The sequence below is a fragment of the Orycteropus afer genome, unplaced genomic scaffold, assembly GCF_000298275.1.
Source record: "Orycteropus afer afer isolate SDZICR_OR568_19922 unplaced genomic scaffold, OryAfe1.0 scaffold00214, whole genome shotgun sequence".
NCBI classification, from domain to species: Eukaryota; Metazoa; Chordata; class Mammalia; order Tubulidentata; family Orycteropodidae; genus Orycteropus; species Orycteropus afer.
The window spans coordinates 3,073,898-3,091,011 of record NW_006921801.1 but is presented as its reverse complement, the minus strand read 5'-3'; the positions used below and the strand labels follow the sequence as shown (position 1 = coordinate 3,091,011).

General features: G+C 38.4%; 1 protein-coding gene across 1 annotated transcript in view; it reads left to right on the top strand.

Moving 5' to 3' along the window:
• The window catches only part of CNIH1 (cornichon family AMPA receptor auxiliary protein 1), a 27,896-nt gene extending 10,843 nt beyond the window's left edge, over positions 1-17,053 (top strand). The window contains exons 2-5 of the mRNA XM_007948347.2: positions 6,622-6,690; positions 10,722-10,834; positions 14,411-14,554; positions 17,026-17,053. Of these exons, the coding sequence (XP_007946538.1) occupies positions 6,622-6,690; positions 10,722-10,834; positions 14,411-14,554; positions 17,026-17,053 (354 nt within the window). The remainder of the gene's footprint in view (positions 1-6,621; positions 6,691-10,721; positions 10,835-14,410; positions 14,555-17,025) is intronic.
• The last annotated feature ends 61 nt before the right edge of the window (positions 17,054-17,114 follow it).

The window sequence follows — 17,114 nt, the reverse complement described above, 5'->3', positions numbered from 1 at the left end:
AGTTAGACACAAATTACAATTGAATAACCATCAAAAAACTAAAAGCATATGGACAAAAAACACACCATGTAATCACACAGGAACAGTTACCAAAAATAGAAAAAAGGAAAAAAGAAGAAGAAAAAACAAGAAAACCTGCAATATCTGGGGATAGGGCACTAAGAGAAAAAAAGTAGAGAAGGGGAATATTCAAGGAAAAAAAATGGGAAAGAATGCAAAAAGAAAAACACTTTGAACTTCATTATTAAAATGCACTGAGTATGTATCACAGCTATTATCAAGTAGCTGACTAATGATATTCAAAGTCACTTGAAATTGGTATGTTCTAATTGTACATTAGGAGCTTTAGTAGCATAGTGCCTAAGGCACTTGACTGCTAACCAGAAGGCTCATGGTTCAAACCCACCAACCACTTCTTGGAAGGAAGGTTGGGCAATCTACTTCTGTAGTGATACTGCCTTGGCAACCCAAGGAGGGGTTGCTGTGAGTTGGGGCTGACTCGATGGCACATAACAACAACAACAATTGTACATTTGTATTTTTAATATATGTGCTAGCAGTCGTTGGCAAAGGAAAATGCCTTTTGGTTAGTACTGTACTTTTTCTTTTTTAATCATCACTGTTGTTGTTGTTATGTGCCATTATCATCAGTAGTGTTATTTATTTCTTTTTCTTTTTCTTCCTCCTACTATTCAACAGATATTTATTGAACATTAAACTATGTACCAGGCACTATTCCAGGCTCTGGGATATACCAGTGAACATTATGCAAGCCTTTGATCTCATGGAGCTCAACATTTTAATGCTTGATTATTTTCCTTCTTATTTTAGAGTTTTTATTAAGGCAGGGTGATGAATTTTATAAAATTCTAGGAATTCAAAAAAGAAACATCTTTTTATGAAGCTAAGAATTTTAATAGGGAAATAAACCAGCATATTGAAATCTAAAACTATGTAACTCTACTTACTAATCATTGATAATATTCAGTAACACTGTCTTATATATAAAGATACTACTCCTCAACCAGAGGAATGGCTGTTAGATTCTCTGTCTCCAGGGTAAGTGGTGGCAACAACTAAAATAGCTACCCCATAAACTTAGTTCCATAGACTTCTTAATATCTAAGTTAACACTTAGATTTTGAGTCTTAGCACATTTTCACTTTGAAGTTCTGTGTTTAGTAACCTGTAAGGTTAAAGAAAGGAGCCCTGGTGGTACAGTGGTCGAGTACGTGGCTGCTAACTGAAAGGCTGACAGTTTGAACCTCCACAGGAGAACGATCTGGCAAACAGCTCCCCTAAAGATTATAGCCTAGGAAATGTTATGGGGCAGTTTTGCTCTGTCACATGGTGTCGCTGAGTCGAAAATCAACTTAATGGCATCTAACAACAAGCTTAGAGCAGGTCCCTAGTTGGCGCAAGGGAGCTCTGGTGGCACCGTGGCACAGTGCTGACGGAATTTGATTGATTCAAGCCCACCATCCACTCCTCAGAAGGAAGGCTGGCCAATCTACTTCCGTAGTGACACTGCCTTGGAAACCCAAGGAGGGGTTGCTATGAGTTGGATCCAACTCGACAGCAGTGAGTTTGGTTTTTGGAGTTAGTTGGTGTAAATGGTTTGTGCTCAACTAACCTAACGATTGGTGATTCAAACCTACCCAGTGGTACCTTGTAAGATAGGCCTGGCAATCTGCTTCTGTAAAGATTATAGCCAAGAAAACCCTATGGAACAGTTCTACTTTATAACTCATGGAGTTGCCATGAGTTGGAATGGACATAACAGCAGCCAACAATAACAAGGTTAAAGCTACATTTCTTCAGACTGGGCAAAAACATTCCTACCATTTATTTCAAATGGGTGATCTTTCTCTCCTTGCTACATCTAGAGCTGTTTCACTCATTAGGCCTTAAGAGGCTGGCCTCACTCAGGCATCCTGTTTTAGTCTTTTGTTTGATGACCAGTGAAATGATACGTATATGATAGGAATATGCATAGGACAGAAAAGAAGGTCAGGTTGATTACTTAAAACACAGTGACTGTGAATAGGGTTGCTCTTTCCCACATAGTGCCTTTGTGTGAATTAGAAAAAGATGCTCCTGGGGGTAGAAGAATTAGAAAAATCCTGCCTCCTCAGTGGGCACAGTGCAAGGCCTGGTGATCAGGGGCTGAGGCAGTCCCATGCCAGGATGCATAAACTGCACCGGGATGCCATGACGCTTAAGAATTCCTTAGCATTCCTCTCTTCTGATGCCTTTTGTGGCGTTTCTAAATGGAGGCAGGAATACTTGGAAATGTGTGTCTTTGGGCACAAATGGGAACAAATTGAAGTGCACATCCATCTCTTGTGTCACGCTGGAGCACAAATAGATAATTGAAAACACATTTCTTCTCTCCGAGGCACACATCTCTGGGATACATAAATGCTCTGTTGGGAGAAATACTGTATTGGCAGCATTATAAAGCTCCCTGCTAGGTAGATGTAGCAATTATTTCTGCCCAAAGGAGTCAGGGAAAGGTATTGGGAAGGTGTGACATAGGAAGAAGGTATTTTAGGATAAAGACTTTGCCAAATAGTTATGTTGTTGTTAGGTGCTGTTGAGTTGGCTCCAACTGATAGCAACCCTATGTACGATAAAATGAAATACTCCCCGATCCTGTACAATCCTCAGAATCATTGCTTTGTTTAAGCCCGTTGTTGCAGCCACAATGTAAGTCCATCTCATTAAGAGTCTTCCACTTTTTTGCTGACCTTCTTCTTTACCAACCACAATGTCCAGGTGCTGGTCTTTTCCTGATGACATGTCCAAAGTACATGAGACAAAGTCTTGCCATCCTCACGTCTAATGAACGTTACGGTTGACATCTTCCAAGACAGATTTGTTTGTTCTACTGCCAGTCCATGTTCAATATTCTTCACCAACACCATAATTCAAAGGCATCAATTCTTCTTTAGTCGTGTTTATTCATTGTCCAGCTTTCACATACATATGAGGCTATTGAAACAGTAGCTTGATTCAAAATGACATCTTTGCTCTTTACACTTTTAAGAGGTCTTTCAAGCAAATTTGCTCAATGCAATATATCATTTGATTCTTGACTACTGACTGCTTCCATAGGTGTTGATTTTGGATCCAAGTAAACTGAAATCCTTCACAACTTTAATCTTTTCTCCGTTTATTAAGATGTTACTTATTGGTCCAGTTGTGAAGGTTTTTGTTTTCTTTATGTTGGTGTGTATAATCCATACTGAAGGCTGTAGTCTTTTTTTTCCCTCATCTTTGTTGTTGTTTAATTTTTATTGTGATTTGAGTGAAAATTTACAGAGCAAATTCATTTTCCATACAGCAGTTCGTACACATTTTGTCTCATGACATTGACTGCAATTTCTCACAGTGTAACAGCTCTCTTCCCATTTCCTCCCCATAGTTACCTCTTGTCTGTGTCCTTCCCTCCCATACCCTCCTGCTCCCCAGCTGTCTCCCTGTGCAAATACTGCCCTTCTGTTCTCTCATGATCTTTCCAAGGAGTGCATCTACCTGATGTAAATGTAAACCTCATATGCCTGTCTTTTATTTGGCCGGAAGCCTCAGGAGTGAGTTCAATTCCAGACCTGAAGGGCAGCTAGGGGTCATAGTCTAAGGGTGTTTCACCAGGCTCTATTAGACCAGCAAAGGTGGTCTTTGGTCTTTTTTTTTAAATAATTTTGAGTTTTGTTCCACATTGTTCTCGCACTCTGTCCAGGATCTCCTATACATATTCCCCTCAGAGTGGTTGACAGTGATAGCCAGGCACCATCTAGTTCTTCTGGTCTCATGGGTATATAGACTGAGGATGGCATGGTCTACCAGTCCCTTAGACTAATTGTTTCCATGCGTTGAAGGCTGTTGTCTTTGATCTTCATTAGTAAGTACCTCAAGCCCTCTTTGCTTTCAGCAAGCAAGATTGTATCATTTGTGTATCCCAGGTTGTTAACAAGTCTTCCTCCAATCTTGATGCTGCATTTTCTTTTTAGTCCAGCTTCTTGGCTAGTTTGCTCAGCATACAGATTGAATAAGTATGTTGTAAGGATACAACCCTGATGCACACCTTTCCTGATTTTAAACGACGTAATAGCTCCTTGTTCTGTTTGAACAACTGCCTCTTGGTCTCTGTGCACAATTAAGTGTTCTACAATTCTCATTCTTTGAAATGCTATCCATAATGTGTTATGATGCATACAGTCAGATGCCTTTGCATAGTTAATAAAACAGAGGTAAATATCTTTCTGGTTCTCTATGCTTTCAGCCAAGATCCGTGTTACATCAGCGGTAATATCCTTCGTTCCACATCCTCTTCTGAATCCTGCTTGAATTTCTGACAGTTCCTTGTGGATGTACTACTGGAACCATTTTTAAATTGTCTTCAACAAAATTTTACTTGTATATGATATTAATGATATGGTTTGATAACTTCCACATTCTGTTGGATCACCTTTCTTTGGAATGGTCACAAATATGGATCTCTTCCAGGTGGCCAAGTAGCTGTCTTCCAGATTTCTTGGCATAGATGAGTGCTTCCAATATTACATCCATTTGTTTAAACATCTCAGTTGACATTCCATCAATTTCTGGAGCTTTGTTTTTCACCAGTGCCTTCGGTGCAGCTTGGACTTCTCTCAGTGCCATCAGTTCATTATCATACGCTACTTCCTGGAACGGTTGAACGTTGACCAGTTCTTTTTGGTACAGTGAATCTGTGTATTCTTTCTACCTTCTAGAATCTTTCAGTATTGCTACTCAAGCATTCAGTCTTTTCTTTAGTTCTTTCAGCTTGTGAAGTTCCAAGCATGTTTTTCCATTGTGGTTTTGTAACTCCAGATTTTTGCACATTTCATTATGTCTTCTTGAGCTACCCTTTGAAATCTTCCATTCAGCTCTTTTACTTCATTTCTTCCATTTGCTTTAGCTACTCTCCATTTAAGAGCAAGTTTGAGAGTCTATTCTGACATTTAGTTTGGTCTTTTCTTTCTTCCCTGTCTTTTAAGTGACCTTTTGTTTTTTTCTTATATGATACCCTTGATGTCATCCTACAACATTAGTGTTTGATGTATCAAATCTTTTGTTGAGATGATCTCTACATAAAGTGTGATATAATGAAGTTCTTGCTGTGGCTCTCATGGACTTGTCATTTTCTTCAGTTTCAACTTGAACTTCCATGTTAGCTTTTGATGGTCTGTTTGCAGTGGGCCCTTGGTGGTGTTCTGACTGATGATACTGAGTTTCTCCATTGTCTCTTTCCGCAGATGTAGTCCATTTGATTCTCGTGTATTCTGTCTGGCGATGTCCTCATGTATAGTCATTGTTTATGTTGAAAAGGTATTTCCAATGAATAGGTCACTGGTTTTACAGAATTCTGTCATGTGATCTCTGGCATCATTTCTATCACTAGCCCGTATTTTCCAACGACTGATTCTCCTTTTTTGTTCTAACTTTTGTATTCTAATCATCGAAATTATCAGTGCATTTTGATTGCATGTTTGATCAATTTCATACTGCAGAGTTGGTAAACATCTTCAATTTCTCATCTTTGGCTTTAGTGGTTGGTGCATAAATTTGAATAATACTCATATTCACTGGCTTTCTTTTAGGCATGTGAGTATTTTCTTTTCACTGGCAGTGTTGTACCGCAGGATAGATACTGAAAAGTTTTTTTTTTTTTTTTTTTTTGACAATGAACATAATGCTATTCCTCTTCAGTTTGTCATTTTCAGCATAGTGACCCTATGATTGCTTGATTCAGAATGGCCTATCCAGTCCATTTCACTCATTAATGCCTGGGATACCAATCTTCATGCGTTCCATTTTATATTTGACAACTTCCGAATTTCCTAGATTCATACTTTGTACATTACATTCCTGTTATTAATAGATGTTTGCAACTGTTTCTTCTCATTTTAAGTTGTGCCACATCACTAAATGAAGGTCCTGAGAGCTTTACTCCACCCATGTCATCAAGGTCAACTCTACTTTGAGGCAGCTCTTCCCCTGCTGTATTTTGAGTGCTGTCTGACCTGAGGGTCTCATCTTCCAGCACTGTATCAGACAGTGTTGTGTTGTTATTCATGAGGTTGTCACTGGCAAGTTTATTAGAAGTAGATTGCGAGGTCCTTCTTTCTAGTCCGTCTTAGTCTGGAAGCTCTGCTGAAACCTGTCCATGAGGGACCCTGCTCATATTTGAAAAGCTGATGGCATAGCTTCCAGCGTCACAGCAACATGCATAGCCCCATAGTGTAGAAACTGACCCATGAGTGGTGGAAATAGTTGTGTGGGTGGGGAAATACCATGTCAACTATGGAAAATAACTTGAACAGTGGCTTTGAAGGAATTGAAAATTGAAGATGGTATTATCACTGGGATATCAGATCATTTTAGTGTTAATGACATAAGAGTTTTTTAAGTTCTTTAAGTCTGATCCCAGTTATTGTTTTAAAGCATAAATTGACTTTACAAGTTGTTACATGTAATGTTTGTACACTTCTACTTTTGGTTTATTAACTTTATTCAGTAATTATTGGTGATGGGCAGGTTTGTTGCTACTTTTCATTACAATGGTAGGTCCTAACTATTTCAATTTTTTTCTAGATAATAGCATTTGATGAACTGAAGACTGATTACAAGAATCCTATAGACCAGTGTAATACCCTGAATCCTGTAAGTTATAATATAGGTTTTATCTTTAGATTTTTATACTGTTTTTTCTTGTGACTTGATTTAATTTGAAAATGGCCAATATTCTCAGTAGTGTACTTTTTGAAGTAGGCAGAATTAAAAAAAGATTTTTTTTCCTGTCCTCCTTGACTATTCTGACTATTATTAATCTGCTGGTGATCTTGTCAGCTGTCATACTAACATTCTTCCAATCTGCTTTTTACATTGTCGGCCAAAGACAGTTGAAAAGGTCAAAAAGATTAAAAGAGTCAAAATTGCATTAAAGGTGTGTACTGCTTTTTAGTGTAATGTTTTAATGCTACTTTCATTTCCATGGGGAGGGTTAGGGCATTTGTATCATAATGTTTTGTTCAGTGTGCTTGTTCATATGCTTGTTGAGGTTTCTAATTTCATGAATTTTCATATTTTATGCACACGTTTGCTTGCTGGCCCAGTCAAGTAGGGAAAGCTGTTATATGCTTATGCATTTTTTTGTTTTTATTATAGCCATAGGCACTTCTATATTAAATTATTTGGTGCAGTGCTTAAAAGTTGATTAAAGTTACATGCCTTAAATAGATGGTGAAATTATTCTAGGGTTATGATTTATTGTGAGTAGTATGCAATTGAATCTTTAGGATTGCTTTAACTACCATGTTTAGTTTTGTCTTTGGTTATACATGCTGTGGAATTAATTCAGTCATTTACCTTAAGTTTGTCCGGTACCCTTTAAGCGAGTAACTGTTTTTAGGCACTGGAATCTTGTGGTAATGCTGTCCTATGGACTCATGCTGCCTGTATTTTGTAGGTAACGTTTTGTATGCGATGTGTACTGAGTTATTTCTATTATATATTCATTCTAAATTTCTAAAATGGACCTGTTTTATACTAAGTTCTGAGATAGAGGGTTATGATGTACCTTCATTGTGTTTAGGGGTTTTATATATTTCATGAATTCATTTAGTTTACTTATGTAGGAGGGTTCTCCTTTTAGCTTATAGGTTTGATTTTCCCTGATTGGTCAAAAACGGAAAGGTTGTTTGTAAGAAAGCAGTGACTAGGTCTTCAAGAAACAGAATACAGTAGTTCGTTGTAAAAATGAATCTTAATGAAGATAAGAACTTGTGTGGATGGATGTTTGTTGTGTAAAACTGTAATGCACTTGCATGCTAGAAGGAATTTCTGGAAATGCATCTAAATTTAGTCATATGAAACATATAAGTTTAGTTTGCTACTTGATCACTTTTTCCCAGATATACATGAACAATGGTATAGATTTCTGGTTTGTCTTTAAAGAACTATTACAGTAAGACTTTTGATGTACACACAATTAAAAGTGTTAATTTACTAGCTGTTTCCTTGTTTTGATGAAACATATGAGAAGATGAATATGCCTTCTTATTGGAAAGTCGGATGTGTTCATTGTGAAAACTCCTTAGTAGTTGAAATGAATTGTTACCAAGATACTAAGAAATGGAAATTTCTCCTTTTGATAGCTGTTTATGAATAGTATTACATCCTCTTTGGCTTTTCATGACTTTAAGGACCCAAATGATGATGAAGGTACTAATAGCTGAAATCACATAGGGGCTTTCCTAGGTGCCAAGGCTCTGTAAGCTCTTTCCTGGATTTTTTCATTCAATTCCCATGACAAACCTTAGTGGTGGGTATATTGATATTCTCATGTACAGGGAAGAAGACAGATCTAGAGAGGTTCAAGAACTTCACTCAGGCCCACACAGCTAGTAGAGCCAGAGTTTGAATTGAAACAACTTGATTTTTGACACTAAGTACTTGTATTTTGTCGTCAAGTTAAGAGCGACTGATTTCATTTTAACATAAGTGTGATTTCTAGCTTTTCTGAATGGGAAGAAAGTCTCACTTAGAAAAGATTTGTGCTTGATATATCCTAATGCTTCAGTAGGTTGGAAGGGAGTTTTTATACTGGCACAAGTTGCATTTTGGATAGGGTGCCGTTAATTGGCTTAATAGCAGTGCATCTGACAGTTTTCCCTATTTAAAATGTGTTTTGACAATTCTGCCAAAGTATGGGGGAAGACAAATATACTTTTTTAAAAATGTGAAACTTTAACAACATAATATTATGATTAGCATGTTTAAGTCCTATCATTTCAGCCATATTTACATAAGGTATTTTTTCCTGGATACCAGTTTTTCTGTGAACCTTGGTTCCTAAACGGAATTATTTTTGTGTCACTTCTGGAGAGGTCTGATCATTCAGGGATGATTAGAGATGACTGTTTTTGTAAGAGATGGGTAATAAAGATTTCTGGACTATTTTTGAGGAGAAGCGGGGAGTGTGATGTTTGTTTCATACCAGAACTGGTAGAGTTGCAGATTGTGTTTACCACCATTGCACATCATTGTTATAAGCGGTGGGGACTGTGCTTTCAGACTCTCTCCCTGTCCTTGGTCTGTAAATGTAGGCTGAAACCTCAGATGATGATTTGTGTTTTTCATTATCAGTTGGCTTTAGAGGACTGAATTTGGCTTACTATGTTTTAAAGAGAAAGACTCATATAATTTAAACTACTACGATAAGCAGCACTTCTAGTGAGACTTGTCTTAAAATGTATATTTTTCTTGGTTTGTCATTGAATCATTGAGTTTCAAAGATTTTCTGTGGATGTTTTATTGCGAGAGATTGGAGATGTTTAACTTTGACCTTAAACATTAAATAGATGCTGGTTTAAAGGTTCATGCTCTACAAGTCTATATTTGTATGCAGCATTTATCTTGTTATTTATTATACTGCTTAAGTTTATAGAAAATATCTGGTTAGTGGTATAGCTTATTTGGTTTTAGTGGGATTTCATTTAAAATATTATGCACTTAAGAGTTCACTTTATAGCTTTAAGTCAGAAAACGTAGTTTGAGATCAGTGGAAAAAAATTAGCTTGAATAGATAGTATATTATTTCTACAGTCATGCTTTGCCCTTGGGAAAGATCTGATAGTGTTGAGGATTCATAGTAATTTTCATTTACATGAAGTAGAAAGCAGACATTTGAGAAACTGGCTTTGTAGTTATAACTTGTACGAGGTTATTTGAAAGTTACAGTGAAAGATTTTGGTATTTTTATTTTAAAAAGTCATTAGGTTCAAATCTTTCGAATGAGGAAGACAATTTAAAGGAAAGCATTACTTTGCTTGTTTTGGCACAGAATTAACTATCTTGTGGTCATTGTATAAAAAGCATTTTGCTTGAATTAATTTTTTTCTCAGTTAATACTACCTACTATCAAAAGATTTGTTTTTGAGTTCTGAGCTTTTACTGGTCTGAATAGAATGGTGTGTCTGTAACATTTCATTAGAAAGAATGGAAAGGCCACCTAAGAATGCGAGCTCAGGAACCTGGACAACTCCAATCCCATGGTTGCGAACTCAGTCTTTTCCCTCCTACATTGCAGAAAGCACATCGTTTCCATTTGTGCATATTAGTGTTCCTTCCTGACTGTGCTGAGATTATTGGCTGATTGGCTTTCCACTGGAAAATTACTTTTGTGGTAATGTGATGTGGTTTGCTAAATATTGTATATGTAACATTTCTGGTTTCTGTTAAAGACAAACACTAATGTGTATAACTCTAAGGGATGATTTTGTTTTTGTGGATTTTTTTTTATATCATGTTGCATGTGATCAGATACCTTGTTTTTGTATTTTTATCATTTGTTGAATGGTGAAACCAAACAGTATTCCAGTTGATTAGCAAATAACTCACATCATTCTGGGTGGTAACTTTGTTAATTTAACTATTTGAACAATTTGGGTTTTAAGTTTTAAGTTACCTCTTACTCTTTCAAGGCAAGCTATATCCTCTGAATAGTTTGCCTATAATCCTGCTTTTGGTTTTTTTTTTAAAGTAACAATTTAGCAGCATCTTTCATCTCTGAGTCTAAGAAAACAGTGATTTTTCATGATGGAAACTTGGTTGCCACCTGCTTCCCATATAGACAGTTGACATTAGAATTAACGCCAAGATACTTTGATAATGGCCCTGTATTTTTCTTCCAGCTTGTACTTCCAGAGTACCTCATCCATGCTTTCTTCTGTGTCATGTTTCTTTGTGCAGCAGAGTGGCTTACACTGGGTCTCAATATGCCCCTCTTGGCATATCATATTTGGAGGTAATATTTAGATATACTTCTAATGATTCTCCTCATTACATTTTAATTATACTGTGTGATGTGGTTATCTTACATGCTAATCACCTAAATGAAAATCTGAAAATTAGTGATATTGTAAAAAACAAAGTGATGAACAGATAACTATTTTAATATCTTTTATGGAGTTTATTACTTTCTACAGAGATTTTCAGAAAAAATGAAATATAACTCGCATACAATGCATATAAGTCTGGAGCGTACAGCAGAGTGAATTTTTGCATGTGTATGTACCTATGAAGGGGGCTCTGGAAGCATAGTGCCTAAGGCACTTGACTGCTAACTAGAAGGCTGGCGGTTCAAACCCACCAGCCACTCCTCGGAAGGAAGGTTGGGCAATCTACATCTGTAGTGATACTGCCTTGGAAACCCAAGGAGGGGTCGCTATGAATTGGGTCCGACTTGATGGCAAATAACAACAACAACATGTACCTATGAAACCACCACCTAAAGCAAGATACACAACAGTTTCAGCCCCCAAAAGACTCCCTTGTGCCCCATTCCAGTTAGTTACTGCCCGTACCTCCTAAGGGGAACTGCTGACATCTATGAATTTGGATTAGTTTTGCCCATCTTTGAACTTCATATAAATAAAAAAATACAGCACATGTCTGAGTACTTTCTCCATATTTAATTTATGACTTTAAATAACTTTGGTTGTTTGTACAAGATATATCTCATAACTTCTCTAGTAATTTTATCTGATGTGTGCAAGCAGGCATGTCAAAATCTTATTGCCCCATAAGAATAAAGGACGATTTTGGTAAAACCCACAACATATACAATTTTGCAATAACCGTAACATAACAACAACATACATATTCAGGGAGCTCTGGTGGCGTAGTACCTAAGGCATTTTACTGCTAACCAGAAGGGTGGTGGTTCAAACACACAAGCCACTCCTCAGAAGGAAGATTGGGCAATCTACTTCCGTAGTGATACTGCCTTGGAAACCCAAGGAGGGGTCGCTATGAGTCGGGGCCGACTCAACGGCATATAACAACAGCAATGACAACCAAAAAGCATGCTTATATATGTATAGGTAAGCACGTGTGAATATATGGGTGTGTGTCCATAGGTATTTCTGTAGGCAAATATATGTACATGTTCGTGTATGCTGCATATGTATTCATATATAAAATAAAGCATATAGGGGACACAGTTATGGATACTTCCTAGATATAACCAGTCACCTCATGGGATTAGGTTACTTGGTTTGAGAGCTTAGGACCATCATCTCAGGCTACAGCTGGGTCATAAAGATAGTGTTCTGCGTCCTAGTTTGGTGAGTAGTGTCTGGGGTCTTAAATGCTTGTGAATGGCCATCTAAGATACAACTATTGGTCTCTATACATCTGGAGCAGAAAGAAAGAAGGAAATCAAAGACTCAAAGAAGAAACTCTACAGGACTAATAGTCTAGATGAACCATGGCCTCACCTACCTTAATACAGAAGAACTAGTTGTGCCTGGCTACCACTACTAACTATTCAGTCCAGATTGGAAGGAAAAAAAAAATGTAGAGCAAAACTCAAATTTCTGAAAAAATGCCAGACTTACTGGACCAATAGACACTAAAGGAACCCCAAAGACTATTGCCCTGGGATATTCCCTTTAAACTTGGAACTCAAACCACTCCCAGAGGTCACCTATCAGCCAAAAGACAAGAGTGGTTCATTAAATAAATATTATCACCTGTGGGTACTGTGCTCCTCTAAACAATCATCTAAATGAGACCTGAAGGTCAACATTTGCCCTAGACCAAGGTGAGACAGTCAGGGTTTGGGGCACAAGGAAGCTAGGTTAGTGGTAGCAGAACAACTGGAATGGAAATAACGAGAAAGCTGACACATTGTGAAAAGTGTAACCAATGTCACTGAATAATATGTATGCAAAAGAAACCAAACTCACTGTCTGCAAGTTGGATCTGACTCATAGCGACCCTTCCTTGGGTTTCCGAGGCAGTATCACTACAGAAGTAGATTGCCCAGTCTTCCTTCTGAGGAGTGGCTTGTGGGTTTGAACCACCACCCTTCTGGTTAGCAGTAAAATGCCTTAGGTACTACGCCACCAGAGCTCCCTGAATATGTATTTGTTGTTGTTATGTGCCATTGAGTCGACCCTGACTCAGAGCGACCCCTCCTTGGGTTTCCAAGGAAGTATCACTACAGAAGTAGGATTGCCCAGCCTTCCTTCCGAGGAGTGGCTGGTGGGTTTGAACTGCCAGCCTTCTGGTTAGCAGTCAAGTGCCTTAGGCACTATGCTACCGGAGCTCCTTTGAATATGTATAGGAATTACTAAATCAGAACCTAATTTGCTATGTAAATCTGACTGTGTAAACACAATAAAAAAATAAATCTCATTGCCATCAATTTTAGGCAATATGTACTGAAGAAATATTTAGTGTTAAATTGGTATCATGTCTGGAACTGACTCTAAAAAGGTTTCATAAATAGAGTAATATCACAAATCCATACCCTTTTGCTAAAGAGTATGATTAAATTTATAATTACTTTAGAACTTGACTGTGTAGTGGAGAATGCTTACGTAGGCTCTGTAGGCTGTTAACTGTCAGAGATAAGTATTACATCAGAATGCTTGGCATAAATTCATATCATGTCTAACTGTCTCTGAAACAGTTGGGAAAAAAAGTAGAGAAAGAAGGATACCACAGGTGTAGTAAATGTTAACATTTTGAAATATCTGGGAAGGATTCTTGAAACTTCTGTAAGTCTAAAGTTCTGTCAAAAGAAAAGGTTAGAAGAATCCCATTGCTTTTTAACAGTTACTGTTGGTGCAGTGGTTAAGCGCTCAGAAGTAGGCGGTTCAAACCCACCAGCCACTCTGTGGGAGAAAGATGTATGTGGCAGTCTGCTCCCGTGAAGATGTGTAGCCTTGAAAACCCTGTGGGGCAGTTCCATTCTATCCTTTAGGGTCACTGTGAGTCAGAATTGACTCAAGAGCAACAAGTTTGGGTTTTAGTGTTCATATGTTTGTAGGATTTTTGAAAATGCAGAGGAGACAAAATGTGAGTTGTTTAGCTGTCCAGTTTTGCTTATTTAGGGGCTCTAGTCTTGAAATAAAGAGAATAAAAGGAAAAGATGCCACCCATAACTAAGAATGTGCTTTCCTGTGTGGACCACCTCCCGTTGTAACATATTATAGGTAGTCTCTGACTTAAGACACATTCAAGTTATGATGAACCACACTTGTGATTGCCCCCCTTTTATTTTTGGTACATCTTATCATTAGTAATACATGCCACATAAAGTGTTGCTGTGCATAATTTGTTGATGTTACCATTTTCAAATGTTCACTCATCAACAAATACTGCATTTATAAAGATCCTGAAAATGAAAGGCAATAATAATGAAAGCAAAAAAAACAAAAAAGATACTCAGCTTAGGTCAGAACTGACGTAAAACTGTCGTGGCAACAGAACCCCATCATAAGTTGGGGACTGCTTGTATTTGAGAAGAACTGCTTTCAACCTAAAGGTTTGCTGCCCTTTCGAAGTGGCTAACAGACTGTGTTTATTCCAGGTATATGAGTAGACCAGTGATGAGCGGACCAGGACTCTATGATCCCACAACCATCATGAATGCAGATATTCTAGCATACTGTCAGAAAGAAGGATGGTGCAAATTAGCTTTTTATCTCCTAGCATTTTTTTACTATCTATATGGGTAAGTTTTGAAAATAAGATTTCACGCTGCTTATAATGTTTGCATTCATCTGGTCTTTACGCCTTAAAAATCCAGTGGAAGAATAACTCAGGTGTGCTGAGTGGTGGTGACTAGTCATGGCCCAGTACATACCAGCAGATAACACACCTGTTCAAGATTACCAAGGAGAGAAACTGGTTTGTGGTCAGAGGCAGACACTGGTCAGGGGTGCTGCTCAAGTTTTCATATGTTCACTCAGCAAAGGACAGTCCTTCATCTCCGTGGCAGAGTATTGCAGTGAGAGCATATTGCTGTGCAAGGGTGCAGGGAAGTTTCTGCTTGACTTCACTGTCTCTCCTGAGACTGTGGTTAAGTTTTTCCTTATCACTCTTCGTAAACCATATGCTCTGCCTTTTCTTTTCTGGTTTGTTTGATCTGAATGGGATGAATGAAAGGAATAGTTCTACTTACAGGGTGGTACACTTCTCCATTTTTTCCTTTTTATACCATAACGGACTCTTACCATCTTTCCTCTAGGGCAGGCTTTCTAAGTCTTGGTGCTGCTGACATGTGGGGCAGGATAGTCTGTTGTGGGAGCTGTCTTGTGCATTGTAGGATGTTTAGCAGCATCCCTGGCTTCTGCCCACTAGATGCCAGTAGCACCCCTTTCCCCAATGGGGAGAACGAACTGTCTCTGAACTGAACATTGCCATATGCCCTCTGTAGGGCAAGGGGTAAACCCTCCTTCTCCCTGGCTCTAGGTGTGCTGTAAGTGGAGTAACATGACTGCTTATTCAAAGCTAGGCAAGGCCACTGTTAGGAATGAAATTTTAATGTCTTTTTAAGCTCTATAAATACACTTTTCTCATCTTTTACTGATATGCATTCAACTAGAGATGGCTTTTCATCTGATTTTCAAAATCTGAAGAATACCAGCTGTATAAAATGAAATGGTAACAATTAAGCTTTCATTCCCTCTCCTTTTTGTTGAAAATGAGCTAAGTATGGTAGCCTATTCATATTTCTTTTGTAAAAAGTTTCCATTATAGAAATGGGTGAATGGTGAGAGGAACCTTGGAAAAAGATATTTTTATGCTTTCAGAGGCTATAACTGAAAGTGAGTAGGGTTTAGTGCATCTACAGATGTTGCCCATGTGTGAAACAGAATAGATTCTGAAAAGTGAAATTCCATGGGTTAGTCTAATTCCCTGTTAATTTTCTTTTTTTAAAGTTTTTGTAACAAGTGCCTGCAACAGTGCTGACAAATAGTAGGCACTTAGAACATTTGTAAGAGAGAGAGAAAAAAGACTGATTGGATAAATGGTAAAGTTAGAGATGAGCAATTATAGGAAATGTTCACCAGGAGATGGCGGCAATAGGACATTCATTTATTTTTTAAAAAAATTGTCTGTGAAGCAGCTCCCTTTATTTCCATTTAGAGCTGCATGCTTTTGAGCCATGTCCCCATGCCTTTCCCTTATCACTCTTCAGGTAGGATTGTCCCGGGGGGGTTCTTAAGCCTAAATTGAATGGTTGTTAGTTGCTGTGGAGTTGAGTCCAACTTTTGGCGACCCCATGTATACAAAGTAGTATTGCTCCATAGTGTTTTCAAGGCTGTAACCTTTTGGAAGTAGATCGCCAGGCCTGTCTTCCAAGATGCCTCCGGGTAGGTTCGAACTGCCAGCCTTTGGGGTGGTAGTCCAGCGCTTAACCATTTACACCACCCAGGGACTCCTAAACTGCCTTTCATTTTGGTATTTTGTTTCCTTTTTTAACCCTGCTGTTGTTGCTTAGAGCCTTTCTTTAATGGATAAATACTTTAATTGATCATTTTCATCTATAAAACAGGGATAATAATAGTACCTAGGTCATAGGAGTGCTTTGAAGATTAAGTGAGGTGATGTATATAAGATGTAGCAGAGGGCCTGGCGTGCTGCTATTATTAGACCCCACCCCAGAACAGCGAAGAGCTATCGTTAGACCCCACCCGAGAGCAGCGCTGCTATCGTTAGACCCCACCCGAGAGCAGCGCCGCTATCGCTATCGTTAGACCCCACCCCAGAACAGCGCCGCTATCGTTAGACCCCACCCCAGAACAGCGCCGCTATCGTTAGACCCCACCCCAGAACAGCGCTGCTATCGTTAGACCGCACCCCAGAGCAGTGCTGCTATCGTTAGACCCCACCCCAGAGCAGTGCACTGTTTGGATTGCTTCTCTCAGTTCTGATTCCCCACGAAGCCTCCAGTTGTCCCGTAAAATTGGAAAGGAAATGGGGAACAACTACAGCATATGCATCGAGTCAAGTTCCACCTTAAGCAAAAATCCATAAATGTAAATTAAAATTACATTGTGAACTTGGCATTAGTTTTTCATGTTCTGTGATGGTATGTTACCACAAATATATTTGCTGTATAAAGCAGACTGGGCATTTAGGTGCTCTTAGTTTTCTAATTAGCAGTGTTTGAATTAACAGCCTTTTTCTTCTTTTCAGCATGATCTATGTCTTGGTGAGCTCTTAGAACGACACAGAAGAATCAGTCCAGTTCAGTGCATGCAGAAGCCACCAAATGAAGGGATTCT